This window comes from Anser brachyrhynchus (genome assembly GCF_964034855.1).
Source record: "Anser brachyrhynchus genome assembly, chromosome: 26".
Lineage (NCBI taxonomy): Eukaryota > Metazoa > Chordata > Aves > Anseriformes > Anatidae > Anser > Anser brachyrhynchus.
Window position 1 is genome coordinate 3,111,972 of NC_137719.1, and position 19,078 is coordinate 3,131,049.

The following is a 19,078-nucleotide window of genomic DNA, read 5'->3' on the forward strand; positions in this document are numbered from 1 at the left end:
CATGCTTTCTTCCTACTCTCATGGCAGGGTACTGAAGAGAAATTTCTTTTCCTTTGGAAGCGTTATCTGCCTGTGTTTCCTGGGTATGTAAAAGCCAAAGCGAAATCATGGGTCCAGGAAGTTTTGTTGTTGGTTTTAATGGAACCTCTATCCCATTTGAAGTGAGTAGAGGAACAAGAAGAGTCCAGCAGGAATTCTGCAAAAGGAATTTATGTGGAAAGGAATTGATTACCTTCCTGCCCCTGCATCAGAGACAATGATAGCTCATTTTGAAACTGGAGCTAGTATTTCTTGGATGTTTTTAGCTATATTTGCCTCCTTTGATGAAGAAATGCAAAACTTCCTTTATTTCCCCAGTAGCTGCACTTAAACTGGCACTTGGGTGGTGTAGCTCATCCCGGCTGATGTACATCACCATTTGCATGTAGTGTCCCAGGGGTATGAATGAGAAAACTCCTACACTGTTCAAATGATAAGTTACATTTCAGAAGGGCGAGGAGCAAGTTAACGTGCTTACCAACTAGAATGCGTTATGGATGTAATCCTTTATGGCTGACTGTAGGCATTAGTTAGGCTATCATTTTTGCGCCTAGATGTATCTCTTAAACCTCATATTCTATTAACTTCATTCATATTCTCTTTTGTTCTGTCACTCCTTTATCAGGAAAATATCACTAAAAGGATGAACATGTACAAAATCAGACTACGAAACAACACAAAAACATCTATCTTCAGTAGAATAATATGTATGACAACAACAAAAAATTAGATTTATTGTACCGAAACCTGGGCTGGTTATCATTTATTGGTGTATGTGTATGTGAAATTATTGCTTGTATTATATTAGCATTTCAAGGTTCTACCTCAGATTGAATCACAGAACACAAAAATAACCTGTGCACCTATCCTGCCTACCAACAGCAGAAATGGGGGGATTTGAGCATACAGAGAGAGCCCAGGCAAGACTTGTAAAAGTTGTTTCAGCAAAGATTAGGGGAGGTGGTAATTGGTCCTTAAACGAGTGTAATTTCTCTGCTTCTGGGCAGCAATTGTAGCTGGGTAGTCAGTGAGATACAAGTGTTCCTCCTTGCCAGTCGATCCATTATTTATGTACCCATTTCCTTTCCATTGTAACTAGGAGTAGCTCTCGACTCACATTTCTCGTTAATCCTCATCAAAAACCGAACACGGTTCAAAACTTGAAGTGATTTATTTCGGTTCAACAAGGATGTGGGGCTGCAGGAAAGAAAGTAGCAATAAAGGCCTAATTCCTGCCTCTTCCCCTCTTTTGTCTTTTCTTCCTTTACAATTTGTCATCCCTCTTACAGCTCTTTGTGGCACAGGAATCGACTCCAGCAGCTCTGTTGGCCACCTTGTAGTCAAAGCCACTTCCTAGGAGAGGATGCACTCTGCTTTCCCTCGCTTGATGTGAAGTTCTTTATACAGGACAAAAAAAAAAAAAAAGTGTGAAATTTGTGTTCTGTCAAAAAGATAATGATTAACATCTTGTTTTCACAGCTCTAAAACAGAGCTTGAGGTCTAGGGGCAATGAATAATATGAATAAAACAAATAAGATATTATCTCAGCTGATGTTGTTCCATGGCAGAAGAGACTACAGCCAACGCGTTATCTTGCAGTGGAGTGCAGAGGCCAAAATCCTTGGGTATTTAGTGGGCGAGACTGTAGGATTTAGGTAGAGTATCACAGATACTTCAATTCTTTCAGTTGCTAATTAAAAAATAAGTCACATTTCTTTTGAATCCTGGAGTTCTGGATGTGCTGTTTTGGGACCTGACTTAGTGTTCCTGATGGTGTGGCTTTAAGTTAGACTTGGGTTATACCAGCCAGCTTTTAAAAAAACAAAAAACCACCACAACCAAACCAAACCCCATGTCATTCATACGTGAGCCAGAGCAAGAAGCAGACCTAGTCGGTTGTGGTCAACTTGGTTCACATCTCGGGATCCTTTGTGCCTCTGAGCACCTTGCAAGGACACACTGTGCCTCAGTGCTCCGTCTTTAAAATACAGAGCTCATCGCATGCTAATCCAGAAGGGGGTGCTGTCAATATGGTAAGGCACCTAGGTGATGGAGACTGAAATTACAGTGCACGGTCTGTACAAGCTGGCAAGTAGAATGAAATTCAAACAAATGAAAGAAAAGGCAGAAAGTGTTGGAAAGCTTGCATGCATAAATTCAGAGTCTCTGGATTTAGTTACTTTTCCCAGGATGGGAGGACAGCTGTTAAAAGAATATGAATTGTAAATTCCCTCAAAGAACATTTACAATTCCTTTCCTCTTTAAGAAATAGCAAGGGAAAGGGACTCTCTGTAAATCTGATGGATGTTGCAAGATGCAATCCAGAAGATGCAGATGTAGTGTTTCGTGCCTCAGGATGGTATTGGAAGCACTGTAATCATCACCAATGTTCTATTTATTTTTTTTCTACTTTCCCTTCAGTTATAGTAGTGACAGGAAAAATGGCAACCAAACTCAGCCAGGTTTTTGAAAAACCCTGTTAAGTACTATCTTCCAGTTAGGCAGGATGGGATTTCCATATGTTCTGACTCAGGCAGGCTTTGGAAATGGGAAGAAAATGTTAGAGGGGATTTATCACAGTTAATGAGGAGTATCAAACTTTATCATAAAACACTGGAAATTTGGGATATTGCTCGTGAATTTGCTTTAGGTTCAATATAACTTGTTTTCTTTGTGCAATAGGTTCTTTTGTGGCAGTAAATGGTCTGAAGGAGGCATCACTATTACAAGAGCGGTCACTGTAATGATATTTACTGCTGCTGGGATTACAAAGAAATTATTTGTCCACAGGGTCTTTAGGTATTTTTGCAATATTAAGTGTATTAAATGAGCTTTCAGAAATACCTTTTGCTCTTCATACCTAGAGAAACCCAGCTGAATAGCAGAAAAGCAGATTTCTGTCCCAACACATAGCTGTCTCCCGACTCATAGGAGGAAAAAGGTCTGATGTTCAGAGTTGTTCACTAGTAACACTGGTATCCCGTGGTGCTGGCGTACTGGAGGATCAAAGAAATTATCAACGTGGTTCTAAGTAGAAGGAAGTCTTGACCGTATGGTATAGATTTGGATTTTAAGTGGTCTTTCATGATTGAGATAAAGCATGGGATGGGAGATGCGGTTAAGCAAGAGGAAATAGTTAAGCCAAAGCCACAGACAAAAAGGTTTTTCCACTGCTGGAGTTCTGGATTGCAGAGGCTCATTCTTCTGCTAGAGCAGTGAAAAACCAGGCTAGTAAAGAAAACCTGGAATTTCAATGAATATTCAACATGAAATGTGCAGATTCAGAGGCTTCCATTCTGAGACAGCATCGAGACATCTGGTGGGTCAGCAGTAAAGTACAAGCAAACAGAGCCAAGAGTGGTGGTGGTAAGGGAGCAATTCAGAAGTCCTAAAGATGCTGAAGCCCCCTAGAGACTTGCTGAGATCCTCATACTGTCAGCTTCCTGGAGGTGTACGCTCTGTGGAGTTGGGAATTAGCTGCTGGATGTTCTGGAGGCGGAGGCCTTCCCCTCTTCCCCCAGGTCAGAAGCTCATATTTTCAAAACTAAGCGGGGAAACTAGGCAGGTAGCAAAATAATGTCACCATTGGCCATCAAACACTCGGTTAGGGAGAGTTTGAGGGTTTAGCGTGGAAAGAATTTCTGGCTTCTGAAGCAGCAAGTGACCGTTAGACATCAGTCATTTTCTGATCAGTGCGATGGCTTGGCTTTATTTCTAACCCTGGAAGGGAAGTGGGTAATGGGGTATAGAGGCTCCTGAGATATAGTCCCAAAGAAAAGAATAACCTGGAGTTCTCCAGATGCTAACTTCTAGCCCTGACCATGTCAGCTCTCGTGGTATGAGCTCCTGTCATTCTCTGCGTCGCCGTCTTTGAGCTGTTCAGAATCTGGCAGAAATCCTGGGCTCAAAACGGATAGTTTTTGCAAGTAGTTGGGCCGTTGCAGTGCGAGCACAAAAATAGATCTGCTGAACAATGAATTCGCGCACCATTCATAAAAGAAAACACTTTCCACTCATCCGTCTTTCTTTCTGTCACTGCTTTTCAATGCTAAGGCTGATGTTGTTTTTGTAAAAGGTACCGTATTTATGATCTGTATGTGTGCATTAAACAATGCTGCCTTTTAAAAAGAAGGTGATAAATTTGTTAGCTTCCCAATTACAGGAGTGCCGGGCACCCAGCTTGATGGACGTATCAGGCAGTGACCCCAAAATGCAGCAGTTAATAAAGGTTTGCTCCGGGATGACATCAGCCTTGCTAATTGTGGAGGCTCGCTCTCAGGGAGCTGAACATTTACTTAGGTGCTGTCTGTTTATCATTAATTTTGCAGCCATGACTTGAAAGCCTGCAAGAGGACAACACGAGAAAAATGTTCTCTACGACTAAATGAGAAAGGTGAGTCTCCTGGGAGTGCCGTGCTGGTACCTGCAGGACGTGTTCATTGGTGCTACAGCCGCTCATGGGGCAGGCATGTGACTCGGAAAGGCTCTTACCAAGAGCTAGGGAGGATTTTTTTGTTTCTCCCGCATCCCCAGTCTGGTGTTGGTACTTCAGGATTAGTCTTGCATCACGTTTTCCTGTCCCTTTGGGCTAGAAATCAGATGGTGTAGGAACTCTGCGAGGAGCGGAGTTGTGGAAGGGGCTGGAGGAGAACGGTAGGCACAGGGATCCTGAGGTTTAAGATCAGCAATTGTATAAAAGATTTTTTTTTTTTCTAGAGCAGGAGAATTCCTGTAGAGAAATAATTAAGCTTCTGATAGAAGCGCTTAAATACCTAAATCATTGGTATTACAAGATACTTTGTCAGGGAACTAGGCTTCTGCCTGTTTGCACCATGCTTGCGTCGCACTAATCCCATCCTTCAGGGGGTTTGTTGGTTGCCTGCAGAGAGCAGGAAGAAAATCCCTTCCCCCTGTCCTTGATGTGTGGCAGCTTCTGCAGGGAGCTTGATTTCCTTCCTCTGAAGTGCTTACGAGCAGCCAGGACTACAAATTGAATTTCGGATGACATTTCTCAGGTGCCTGCTTGGTGCACATTGTACCTGGGCCCAGGATTAAGCCAGCTGGCGTACGTGGAGCCAAGGAGGAATCTTCTTGAGGGTCAGTTGCCGGGTTCCTTCCGTAGATGGAGCAAGGCTGGAGCGCCTTCTTGCCCATCAGCAGATCCCCTGCTCTCACAAGGATCCAAACCACCAGGTTCTTGATGCTTTCTGTCCCTTCTGCAGTTCTTTCTCTTATTACAGAAGGCGAGCTTTGTTTCAGGAGCAGTGTTGCCCGTAGCAGAGCGGTGCTGAGCTTTTGTCCGATGCAGACTTCTGTCAGCTGGTTTGCCTCAGAGGACAGGGATCTCGGAGTACAGGTTCGCCTCGGAGTACAGATCCAGCTTCACATTGCTGGGATGAGCATCTCTACCTCGAGGTGTCTTTGGGATTCAGGCCTGAAATCAGGTCTATCAGTATTATGACGACTCAAAAAACCCACGTGAATTAACTTGTGCATTTCTATGACTGGGCATCCAGAACTGGAAACTTCTCAGTGTCTTGCACTCACAAACGTTACCTCCATTTAGACTCAGAGTCCCAAATTCAGGTTACTCTCCCCATGCTTTGGACACGGCCCAGCAATGCCTGCACGCCAGCGATGGGCACAGAGGCACATGGCCTTAGGCTTTTGGACTTCCTTGAAAACCTGGCCCTTTTCTATGGCAGTCATTCCTTCACGTATGATGTTAATAGTTGAAAAATCAAGCAGATAGCGCATCAGCTCAGGCTGCCGCTTCCTGTAGCCCTGCTCCTGCAACACATGCAACGCCTTGTGAAAGACAAGTAATCGCGACTGTTCTGTTTAATTTGTTCTGTTTCATAACGGCGTTCATGTTCCCCGTTTCAATAAAAAACCCTTTGCTAGCTGAACAGAGAAGTGAGGAGAGGAGGGAAGGGAAGAGAGAAAGCCAAGTGGCTTCCCAGAGTTAGAATTAGCATAATCAGGCAAAGCATAATAAAATGCTTTGCAGTGACAGCTCTTTTGCATAATGCTGTCTCATTGAGGTGTTGCTGAGGATGTGTTGGGGCAGGGGGAGGGAAGGAGGGGACCCACTGAAATGGGGGAGTTCGCTGCTGTAGTTCAGGGAGCCTGGTGGCTTTCCGCGCTGTTTTCGGGGCTTATAAGGTGTCAGGCGACATCAGCAACGAGATGAAACGGTGTGAAACGCCCTGACGTTGGAAGAAAGGGTGGTTTGGGTTTTAAGGGGCTGTGTGCGTGTGCGAGTAGGAAAGAAAAAGCTGTTTTGAAGGATGGTAGGACTTCTGCATCATTTATTAATGGAGACTTTATCGCTGATCAGCAACGTGGGCAAGGCTTTCAAGGATGTTTTCCAGCAGTTTGCTATAAAGCGATTGAGGCCTTGGGCTAATATATCCCATAGGTATAGGCTTGATTTGGATTTTAGTACGTTTTAACCCAAGCATCTGCTGAAGTTTTTGGTTGGAAGAAACGAAACCAGCAGTGCTGGCTTAAACCACATCATCTTTCTGCAACACGCCACTCTCAGATGGGCTGCAAAATGAGCGAGGCAGCTACTCTTTTTCTTAATGTTTTATGGTCCTTTGTGCTTATTATTCCTTTATTTGAAGGAGAGGCACTTCTTAAGCTGGATCACTTTCTAAATCTGGTTGCAGACTTGCTCTAAAGCAGTGCTAAAGGGGCTGGCATGGGGCAGGAGGTAACGGCGGAGGTGCCCCAGCGGGCTGCCGACCAAGCTGGATACAGGACCACGGGATCTCCTGGCCTGAAAAGTTCAGGACTTCAGGTGAAAGAGAAATGGATGACGTGCCGTACAGTTTACTGCTGTAACTCTATGATGCCGTTCTCTAGAAAACAGGAGACAGTTCCGATGCTCGCCGCTTTCAAGGCTCTGTTTGCAGCAAGTCTTGCTCATCCAGAAATGTTGTCCTTGCTTCCCACCAGGCCACGTTCGTGCACGCTGATGATGCTCACTTACTTTCTTGGCGTCCATACCCCTGTTTGTGGTCAGTCCCTAAGGAGATCCCTTTCATGCAGCTTCGCTTCTCGTTAGCCTTTGCCATCCTGACAGCAGCTTCTAGGATTTTGGCTCTCACGTCACCAATTTATTTAATGAGCCCATGATTGAACTTGAATTACAGCAGCATCGTTTACCTATGTGCTTTAACTAGACTGGTGATTAATGGCAGCCATTAACCCTCTTGTGAAAGCATAGGCACGATAGGTGGGTGTGCAGGTGGCTGAATGAGCAGATTCGACCAAAACCTCAGCATCACCCAGCATAGCCCCCATTTACCTTCTGCAGCCTTCACAGCTTTCCTGCTCACAGGCAAGGTTACTGTAAAACAGCAAAGAAACAAGCAGAACCCCATGTCTTTAATCTCTTGGCATCTATTTTTCCTGGATTGCATCCAAGAGCTCAAAAGAAGACAGTGTTGCTATACCTGATTTGTGGGGACATCCCCCAGATTTGAAATTTTTTGTGAATCTGAAAAAGAGGGTTGAGAAAAACTAATTAAAAAAATATTAATCAAAACGAATATAACTAATCCAAAAAAAAAAAAACAAAACTGAAAAACTAATCGAGCAACTTGTTTTTTTGTTAGGAAAGAACTGTCGTAAGCAAAACTTTGATACAAAATCCTGTATTTAACATATACACCATTAACCAGATGATCAAAACAAACACAAATTCCACACAAATCCAGGTTTCAATCTGCAGTTAAAAATATTTTTTTTCACTTGAGAGGATGTTTATTATTTTATGCAAATGTTTTGATTTAAAAAAAGCAGCCTAGCATTTACTGTTTAAAGATTTTTACTTCATAAATTTTTGCAGTTGCTATTCCGATATTGGAATAGAGAATAATTATGTAAAAACAAACCCCATAAAGGAAAAAATAATTCACAAGTTAATTCTACTTAGAATCGAGAAATTTGGACTCAATTTTCTATCTAGACCTGCTTTAATTTTTTCTCTGCTAACGGTGTGTTCATCACAATATCCACTGCTTTGTGTGATTTGTTTGCGAGTTAATGTTTGGGGCCATTAAAGGCACTATTTAAAAAATGGGCCATTATCTCAGTACCTTGTTCTAATGACGGTTTCTAATGATGTTCGGGGGAAAAAAACATCCCAATGCATCTAAACAACCTTTGGGGAATAGCAGCATCACTTAACGTGGAATTAACAGGTAAATTTAGCACTTGCCAGACTTGCAAGGGTGACACGTGTTCAGTTTTACTAGAATTTGGTGATTTGTTTTATTCTTTGCTACCACTGAATCTGGGGAGTGTTGAGATCTGATCGTCCCATGTGAATAAAAAGAGCAGAAAGCCAACACTGGGGGAGTATCTATGGGAAATCCGAGGTGAGCTGGAAGGTTTTGATTAAAGATCCACACGTGAGCGGTGGTCTGTGGTTAGGGCACAGATATTTTTTTTCTACCAGGTGGCCTAGAGCCAGAACGTGTTCATCTGGATATTCACACTACTGTACATGATTAACAGTGCCATGGTTTGCGACGCTTGAATCAAATCTATTCCATGCACATTACCATAATTAGGTCAGAAACAATGCATGGGCAGAACACAGCTGTTTTACAAATTAATCATGGTTGAAAAGAGTCTTTCTTGCGAAGAACAATGCGTACCGCCTTTTTTAATAGCGGAGATTTTAATATATATAATCTCAGGTTCTCAAACGTTCTGGTGAGGGCAGCGTCCCACTGCAGCCGGCCACATCTGGGTGGATCGAGGCCGCTGGTGCCATCGCATCCAGCCCGTGCCTGGTCCTGGCTCTGTCCAACACACCCAGCTCGAGCAAAGGAGGACGTGCCGGTGGGACACGCTGTGCATTTGTGGAGTTTTTCAGCTGGTGGTGACTTAGGCATGAGTACGCCAGCCATGTCCAAGTATTGTGTTCCAGTAGAGCAAACCTGAAACTAATGGCAGTGGGCTCAGCTAAGGCAAACTGAGGTTGTGTGGCAAGGAGTATTTTTCAGTGGTAGTGGGTTACGCTTCTAAAAAAGCCCAGTTGTTTCCAGAGATTTTTACCACCGAATATCAATGGGAGTTAGGCTCTTAACCCACCTTACTCCTTGAATTGTTTTTACCCAAAGTAGAAGTCACTTGTTTTTGTCACATTCTTTTTCCAAATTTTATTTATTCACTTTGCAAATCTAGTAATTCACTACAATTTTACTAGTAACCATGGCTCTTAGATCTCATAAGAGAATCATGTTGTAGGGAATTTTGTTGCATATTGTCAACAAGTGTGCTTAACTCAGCACATCCATCCCAGATTAGAGATGTTGCTTTAATAAAAGCACAGTACTTAAGCGTTACATAAGTTATCCATTAATTTACTACAGGGAGTATTTGACCCACGTCTTTTACAAACGCTGATGTAATCTCTAAAGAACAGCGTGGTTTAGATGAATGTTTTACGTTACAGCACTGCTGAATGAAATGGGTGGAAAGCTCGGAAGCAGACCTTCAGTGGTCCTAATCGTGGAGTGGAAGTGGTGCAGCCAGTCCGAGCTGCGTGTGTGAGCGTGGCGTGTAGGCTCTGCCAGTCTTGGAAAAGAGTGAAGATAAATATCATTAATCCCCAATCCCCTCATTCAGATTTCATGGGTTTAAATGTATGAAACATCTTATTCCAAAGATTTTAAATCTGCAGAACTCAGAAGCGTGCGGTCCTGAGTCTGAGGATGCCACTGTTGGCTTTTATGGTTTGAGCATTCGGAGGATTCTCCATTTATATTCTTAGAATGACCAAGACAAGGTCTGTCACACAAAACCAAGGTCTATCCTGGCTCCGAGTTTATCAGCTCTGCTAAAGGAGGCTCTGATGGTTGATTTGCAAGCTGATCTATTCTTAACTGGTTTCTTCCATAGTATAAATTTGCTGCCAAACGTTTCCCTGCTTTGAACATGCAGTTTCCAAGCTGAGCAGAAAAAAAAAAGTCTGCAGTTTTCTTTGAAAGTAATATTGCTACCGTGACTTTTGAATTAAATTGGCTAAGCAGAAATGAGATGAGTTTCAGTACATAGCAGGTGTAAACTTGATTTATATTATTCTCATAATGAATTTAAAAAGCTCTGTTACAAACACTCTGGTGCCACAGATGTTAGAGTTGAAAGCTTAGATTTATCAACCTCAAGCTAATTAAAACCAAATTAATACAATTTACTTCTTATATGGAAAAAGAAAAGACAGTTAAAATAAAAGATAGGGTTGATGTCAGTCGAACAGCACAACTTACACAGTGTCAGCTGATCCCAAGCTGGTATATCCTAGCAAGACGTTGGCACTGCGTTAAGGCCTCATCTGTTGACGTCTGTAGTTAAACACATCATTTTTACCAGGGTCTCTTCATTGCCTTCCCTGGTGGATCAGGTTAATGAATGCCAAGGTCCAGCATAAGCTGTATGTGCTGCCAGAACCACAGCAGGGTGAACGCTGGCGTCGCGGTGGCCGGTATTCTAGGAAAAAAAAGCAAGAAACCTCAAAAAGTACAGTTACAGCAATGCTGTGCAGGTTGAGCTAGGTTGGTTGTGGGCTCAACTGCAAAAAAAAATAAATAAAAGAAAATCTCATCTTCCCTCCTATTTAAAATATAATTTAATATGTCTATGAAAATACAGCTTCTAGAGACATTTTAAAAAGCTTTGAGGTAGATATCGTGTAATTTGCATTTATGGAACTGCAGCAAGACATTCTTATCCAAATTGGAATATTGCTGCTTGGCCCTAACTTGGGTCTGATGCAATCTGGTAACTGATTTATCTGAATGATGCAGTGAAAAAGATTGTTTCATGGGTAACGTTTGCATTAGTATTTTTCAATGTCAGCTTCTACATTTTTTAAGGGCAAATAAGTTGCTTGTATTTAAAAGCAAAATAATTTTTAGAAACAATGTTTTCATCCATTTTCAGATAGTCTAGATGACTCTGTGATTTCCCATTTGCTGACAATGGTACTTATTTCTGAAAAATAAGTCGAAAATTGTTGAGCTGGAGCAGTTCCCTGCTGCAGTGCACCATGCAGCTGCACAATCCCCAGTGCCAGCACGGTGACGGGGGCAGCACAGAGGTGGGACAAGTGTCCGGGAAGTCTGGGTGAGTTCTTTGTATCTGCTCTGCTCTGCTGCCCAGACTTTTGAAAAATTAGTAATATCACACTGCATTATAACCAGCTTTCTTTGCTTCTGTTTTCCTTTTCAAGTGCTGCATGCTCTTGCTGCATGGCTAGGTAGGAAATACAGGTTCCACATGCAGGACTGCAAACGTGCGACTTTGAAGACAGCTCTTGCTGGTCCTGTTCCATCAAGTTCATGCGAGGTGTTGGGAGATGAAACCCTGAAGTTTGGAATTTAGCAGCTGTTCCAATCAACCACAACTGGGCTGAAAAACCTCAGAATAAGTTTTCCTGTAGGAAAACTTCTTACAGTTTTCCTGTAGAAGGCTGCAAGCTCTTCCTTGCTTTTGAGTGCAAACAGAAATATCTTAAGAGCCCTTCATGAGATATTTTCATCTTTTTAGCTCCAAACTCCAGCTGGAGTGATGTAGCCTTTGGTAAAACAATATATATATATATATATATACACACATATATATATTATTTTTTTTAAAAGAAACCCCATGTAAACATGTCGGTGTTTGAAGGGAGGGAGAGGGAACCAAAACCAACTTTATTTTAAAGTTTACCTCTTAAAGTGAAAGGATATTGAGAGTGTTTCTAGTGACAGACGCTTGGGTACAGAGTTCACTAACGAGAGGTCTTTCTCAGGCAAAATACCCAGTGAGGTTAATGGGAATAGGGCAGAAGGCACTGGACCAATTACTTGCAGTTAGCACTTACGTGCAAAATGACAGTAATGGTATTGTTATGTGAGCTTGCATCTTAAAGTGCATGTGTACATAGGTTACGCATACAACACCACTTTCTGCTGAGAGAAATCAAAACTGTTGCAGTGCATACGCGAGGACTTGCATTTAAAACAGGTTTTCTTGCACTTGACAGTGGTTAAGTGAGCTCTGTGTATCACAGAAGACCTTGAAACGTGAAGGGTGCCTACTGGTTTTGGTGGGGCACGGGGAAACGGAGCTGTGAAGGAATTGCTTGCAACAGCGCTAATTTCTCAGAGGCAGCTAAAGAAGCGAAGGATGTAATTTGCCTTGAATGAGCGTGGAATGGGAGCATGTAAATCTTTTTGGCTTCTTAAAACTCCTTCATCAAAGACATTATTTTCATTCATTAAATTACTTCAACTATCTGGGTCCTTTTGCTCAGCTTCTCGGATGTGTTGTGACCAACACTCAGCCTGGTTTAAGAGAGAGGTAGGCTCTCCGTTATGCCTGGGGTCAAATAATCTGATTATAGAACTCCATTATTTCTAGTCCATTGATCCAGTTTATTTTCAGTTCTATCTGTGCTGAATGGCTTGAATCCATTAGTCACTTCAGGGAAGGCTGCAAATGATCTCTTATCATCTGCGTGGAAGTGCTGGGTTGCAGATTGTACACAAAAATCAGGAGGCGAGGAACAGAAAATGTCTGTAGGTGAAGATCAGCCATTGCTTCTGAAAAACTGGAAGCTATTCTGTGTGACTTGAGTTCAGAGGTGTGTTTGAAATTACCTAATTTGATCATTTACAGTTCAGCACACATTCGTTCCTATTCAACGCTAAATAAAATATGAAGTTTGGCTATACCTTCATCTGTCACTTAGGCTTACTGCACATGAAAAGACCCTGCTTTTGGTCTGCATATTTAACAAATACCATATGTTAGTTAGGAGAAATCATTTCTAAAATAGCCTACTAAGGGTATAAAATGCAGAGAGACTGTCTAAAGGTTTAGCATGATTCCAGATCTTACTGATGAAAATGCACATCAGCTCGAGATATGACATATAATTTGTGATGCTCTGAATTAAGGGTAAGTCTCTGCTCATCAAGGAGGGCAGTTAAAGCACTGTGTAGTGCTTGAATTTCACTTAAAAGCCCAAAGAATAATGGAACATTTTGAGAAGCTGACAAGAAGCATTTAAAACAAAAGCTTTTCAGTGTATTTTTTTCATGTTATGTAACATAAAGTCATTCTTTGGAACTCATGACTGTGAGATGGCTTTCAAATCAAGAAAGAAATAAGGTGTAAAAATAATGTGTTTTCAAGAGGCGTGTGTGTGATTAATGAGAATGTTCAGAATTGAAATTATTGTTTGAAGAAGTCATGGTTATTGGAGGGAATGCCAAATCTGATGTTCAAGGATGGAGAATAGACGGTAAGGGCTGAAGTCTGGAAGGTCGCTTACATTTTTTATAGATGTTTGATAAAAGAATAATAGCCAGTAAATTCTAACCTGCACCAGTTCCAACCTAACTCACGATAGGCAACGTGGTTTGTGCTAGATCCTGTTTGTCAGCAGTGCTTTGGAGAAGTGCAACCTCAGCCTGAGTTTTCTCTTCCATTTACCACCAGATCTCTTTGTTCTCTCATTGACAGTGGGGAGATGGAATGGGCGCTGATCCCAAAGCGTTGAGATCCTCGTGTTGGCGATGAGGCAGTGATTACCGGCGTGGTGTTAGGGAAGTAATTTGAGGGTGAGCAAAGCTTAACCAGTCCCAGGAGCAAACTAGCACCTGGCCAGACCGCAGACGTACCCATGCCGGGTCTGGCGTAGTGTTTCTGTCCCTCCTCTTCGGGCAGGGCAGGAGTTGTGCCGACGTCCTCCTTGCAGGGACTGCAGCTCTTCCTGACCTTGTGTCAGCCTCAGAGCAGAGTTCCTCTGCGTGTGTTTGGACGAAGCAGCATTGGCTTTGCTTGGTTAACTCTTAAGCTTCCTGCTCCTCCGTGAGCTGGGTGAGCAGGTTTTTTCTCCTGGTGTAAAAAGGAGGAAACACTGAGATGCAGCCACTGTAAATTTAATCCTGAATAGCTCCCAGATGAAGACAAAAAGAGGAAAAGAGTCGTCATGCAAACGCATGAGCTTCAAACAGCAAGGTCGCCAGAACGAGCCACTCAAATGATCATCTAACTGGGACACAGGTTTTAGTTCTCAGCCTCCCCATGAACACTTGTGGCTGCTTTCTCCTGATCCGGTAGCTGCGATCCAAACCGAGCCAGCCTTCTCTCCATCTTTGCACAGCGCTGACTTTGCTCCCAAAAAAGAAAGGCCTGCAATCCTTCCCGTCTCCCACGAAGCAGCAGTGGTATTCAACTGCCTAGAACAGATTGTGCCATAGGGTAGGTGGGCAAGCCAGATACCGAAGGAAAAAAAGACCCAAAACCCAGTTTGGCTGGGGCTGAGCACAATCTTCCTCTTCACTGCCAGTAAATCAAAGAGCTTTTGATGATAATTGTGCGGCATTGTGTGTGGAATAAAATTAGTACATTTTTGCAGCTTTAGTTGTTTATGACAATCCTGTCATAAAGAAAAGGCTCAACTCGGATAGCACAGTAGATAAAAGTGCTAGCGAGGCGAGGACATGGGCTTGCTTTGGGCTGCAGAACAAGGCTGAGAAGTAAAGTGGCTGTACCTGTAGGAGAATAGCGTCCGACTGGGAACAGGTGAATGGGATTTGGGGCTAAAAGTTCCACCTATGCAGAGCTTCAAACTAATAGGGGCAAGACAGAAAAGGCCATTCTCATCCCCATTTTACAGGTTGAGAAGTGAGGCATGGAAAGAAGAGGATCAACCTGATTGATCTGTGGCAGGCCTGCTGCATTTCCTCAGGCCCCAAACCATCCTTTTCCTTTCCTGCACATAATGACAGTGTCTGGACCCATAAGTGCAAGTCTGGAAGAGAGCAGAACAGCAGTTTACAGGCATTTTGTCAGTACCAGTCCCCAAAAGCCCCCTTTGCTAGAAATTCTTGTCTCTTTTCGCAGTACAAAAAATAATTCAGCTGACTAAACTGTTCCACATATTGTGGCATCTAAAATAATTTGCTTTCCCCAGAAATTTTGACTACTAATCAGTCTGCTTTGATTGTTAGATTAGTCCATCTTGAAACCAGAAATAGCCCCAGAATGCAGTCTCCAAGGATTGTGTTCTGTGCACTAAATGTTGCCGAGGCGTTTGGCCTTCGAGTATTGAGTCTTGGTCCATTGTCCACGAAGCTCTGGCCTTGCCCACATCACTTATTTTTGTTTGGAGGGTCCACAAAACCTCATTTTCGGGATGGGGGGATGGACACTTTGTGACCCCAAATCTTTTCTGTGCCATGAAATCACACACAGTTTCCAAGCTTTGCTAAGAGAACCTTTGCTTAGAGTTCTGGTTTATAAGTTTTTTTTTTCCTTTTTTCTTTTTTCTTTTTTTTTTTCTGAGTTCTGTTTTTTTACTAAGAGTTCTGGTTTTATAATCGTATGGACTCCTATTTCTACATGCTCGCCATGGTTTGGAAATACATACCACTCCAGTTTGCCACTTTTAACCTCTAATCCTTACTTTCTAGGTTTCATCAAGTCCATTGCAAACTAATCTGGTTTGTGCAATGCTTCTCCCTATAAAAGGCTTGCCCCAAAATAACGAGGGAGTCCCAAATTAGCAGAAAGCGTGCTCTGTCCTTCAAGGTACCGGCACTCTTTAAGAGGTGCTTCACTCCTCTGCTGGCAGACAGGTAACGTGTCAGACATTTCAGGTAGCTGCAGCTCTGCTCGCTGCCTCCTCCTATTCTGTACGCTGCTAAACCAGGTGAAAAGCCTCGGTCTGAAGCTGAGGAGTGGTGGAAATGATGAGGAGGTAGTTTTGTTGTTCTTCATTAAATTTGTCTGTGCTTCTTCCACCGGACCACCCGGTGCTGGATGGAGCCAGGAGGCAAGTACTGTACAAGGCAGACTTGTATTCCTCTTAACCCTTCCTATTTATTACCATTTTTGAAACATACCGGGAAATTCTCAGGAAAATTTTAATCAAAACTCAGGACAGACTAAGCCATTTTGACCAGAGGCCAGTATTCCAGCTGGTTTTGCTATTAACCTTTTTTTTTTGATCTGAGTAGACAGGAGCCTTAGACTGGCAGAAAATTTACAGTCAAAATTAATGCCTAAGCACTGACTTACTTTGTGGTGCTTGAATCTTTCAGGCATGATACTGTTGGCTTTTAATTCTTGGCCAGGAGGCTCTGCTGATGGTCTTGGGAAGAGTAGCAGCCAGTCCTGTCCAACAGAGCAAGTAGCTTTCAGCCTTGAGAGCGGAGCTTTTATCTGCTATTGGCCTTAATTCTTGAGAGCACTGGTGCTGGTGTGGCTGCTTAGCGGGTAGGAATGGGGGAGCCAGCCCTTCTCCTGTGTCTTTCCCAACCTGACTTCCCAGCAGATGCTTGGGAGGCTATAGTTTTCTGTTCAATCTTGCCAGTTCACAAAAGGTGACCCCCAGAGGAGCGGCTCTTTTAATTCCCAGAGCTCTTTTAATTCCCACCTTCCCATTTTGTTGTCCCTCCCCTTGTGTTTCTGCTTCTTCAGCCCACTAATGAGCACCTCGGCTTCCCTTGGTTCCTTATTTCACTTCCATTGCTCTGCAGACACTGATGATGTCCCAATTTGGAGTGCTCTGCGTAGCACGCCGCCCTTCAGTCAGACATGTACACGTCGGTGTCAGCTGAATCTATTATTTAATTTGTGCAGGTAAGTGGCATATGGCAGCCTCTGCAGGTTTTTGTGGTGGTTTTTTATTAGTTCTGCTGTGAACTAGTGAAAACACTGGCATTGCAATTCCACTGAAGGCGAGGAGCTGCCAAAACTGTGTCCCAGAATGCGCGACTCCATACTCTATATTCATAATAATTTGCACTGAGGCTAATTGGCTACGAACACTTGATCCAACAAAGCACTAAGGACTCTTCTCTCTAATCTAAAACGCTTCTGTATAAAGTTCATCAATACTGAGGCAAACCTGTTGTGAGGGCCAGTTCCATCGTGTGGTGCATCGATTCCTCTGGGGAAACGAGGCCAGGTCACAGGGGGCCCTGTGCGGCCCTCTCACAGATCTGGCCCTTTTCCTCTCACGATGTTGGAGACAATTCTTTGATTTTATTAGATTTATTTATAATTGTGTGTCAGGTAGATGCACTGCAGTAGGCATTTTACACATGCAGAAGAACTACTGCCTCACAGAACTTAAATTCAAAATGTATTACCAAGGCAAGGCGATAGATTTGAATGAGAGCATAAGTCAGAGCATTTGTGTTACTGGTATTACAGGGAGACAGAGTTACTCATGTTGGCTATTGTTAAAATAGTTTAATATCTGCTGGAAGAAGCTCAGATACTAGAGGAGAAATGGAAGGACCTGTACAGAAGGGAAGCACTTCGGCATGTGAGTGTTCTTCCTGATGCTATGCCTGATTTAAGAAGTGTTGCGTTAGAAAATGCAATAGTGGTGAGTATATCGCTTTGAACCAGGCCATAAAGAGAAAGACAAGTTTTCTTTCTTTCTAGTAAACTGGGAATCTGAAGGCAATTACTGCAAAAATGTAAAGTTTTCCTTGAAATGCTTGAATATGGGAACAGGCTGCAATGCACTGTGACAGTAATGAGGATGTGTTGTCAGGGAACGTGTCCTGCTCCGAAGGAAACAGACGCCCAGCCTCATCTGAAAAGTCACAGAGGTGATTGGGAGAGAAAGGAGTTTTAAAAGCTCGGCATGGCTGGGTTACATATTCATCATTACGTCTGTGTGTGACATAACAGGGGGCTTCCAGCATCATTAAGCACCTTGCTACGTACCAGACAACACAATGACAATGTTGTTTTCCATCCCAGTGCTATATCCCATCTCTTTCTGGGGGGGGCTTGAGCCGAGGGTGAGATAGAAAAGTCTACGTAAAAACAGAAACATCCTTCCTCGTGTGATGTTCATCTAATAAGAAAACAAATTGTGCTGCTTGCAACTGTTTTAGCTGCAGATTTCAAAGCACTTGATAGGAATGATTATTAGTGGTGGCTAATCTCAGAGTACTTTGCAGAGGAGAATTAGATTTTATTCTCATTCTGTGAAGAACAGTCCAAGGCACAGAAAGGTTATGGCCAAAATTTGATTGTGTTTCTAGTTGTAAGAGCGTGGCAACTGGAATATTAAAAGAGTTTGTTTCTGCTTATAGCACTCAAGGAAACGACTGGGTTTATTTTTTGAAAAAACAGGGGTACTTTTTTGGAGCTCTTTTCAAAGTCTAACCGTTGTATGTATTTAAAAATGGCCCGGTGGCCACTGATGTATATTGAATATTTGAAAATGAGGTTCTCCAGGTTGCCAAGAAGCTGTCCTAGATAACTTCAAAGTTGACAAAACCAGAACCTCTGAAAACTAGATTATTACTGTTGCAAGTTAGATGTTCAAACACTGATCTTACCAGCTTGCTGAATAGCCAATTAATTACGTGTTAAAGTACTTAGGTTTTGATATGTGGATTTTGGATGTTAAAACCAATTCTACCCTTGGCAGAAGTGTGTGAAGATAAAGGATGAATGCAACAGAAATCAACCATTGGGTTTTCTCTGCTCTTGCAGTGGTTGAATTAATCTCTGTGCATCTTTGTACATCAGCGGCACGGCGACGTCTGTTTTGCATCAGTAGCAATGTAGCTGTGTCTGAAAGAACACGATCTAAGTTAATCCAAAAGGCTACTGCGAGGTGACCGTGTTTTGAAACGTAAATGGAAAATTTGTTGTGAACGTCTTGAAAAGGCGGTGAGAAGATGTAACTAAACAGATCTACTGCCTGGAAATCTTGGGCACTGCTCTTGTTCACTCCCTCATTAGTAATGCCTATCTTTTGTCATTCATACCTGCACTGCTTGTGTTCCTGTATCGTTTGTATGCGGTGCTCACTTTTAAGGATCTGATCCAAGACCTTGAATTCATGATCCAAGAGCTTGAAGTCAGTCCTCTCGTGGGTTTCTTTGGGCAAGTACTCACTCCAGGCAATGCTAGGCACTTAACCGAGGCCCATTAATATCACTTCAATGAATGTGCTCTGTAGTCAGAAGAGACACACACACCTTTAGTG

At 42.8% G+C, this 19,078-nt stretch overlaps 1 protein-coding gene across 13 annotated transcripts in view; it reads left to right on the plus strand.

Moving 5' to 3' along the window:
- The window catches only part of LRRTM4 (leucine rich repeat transmembrane neuronal 4), a 328,293-nt gene that overhangs the window by 157,738 nt on the left and 151,477 nt on the right, over positions 1 to 19,078 (plus strand). The window contains exon 9 of one of the 13 annotated variants that reach the window (XM_080568447.1): positions 4,368 to 4,388. The exons of the other annotated variants lie outside the window; for them this stretch is intronic. Coding sequence (XP_080424573.1) covers positions 4,368 to 4,373 — 6 coding nt within the window. The 3' untranslated portion in view covers positions 4,374 to 4,388. Of the gene's footprint in view, positions 1 to 4,367; positions 4,389 to 19,078 lie in introns of those variants that run through there. 13 annotated transcript variants of the gene reach the window in all.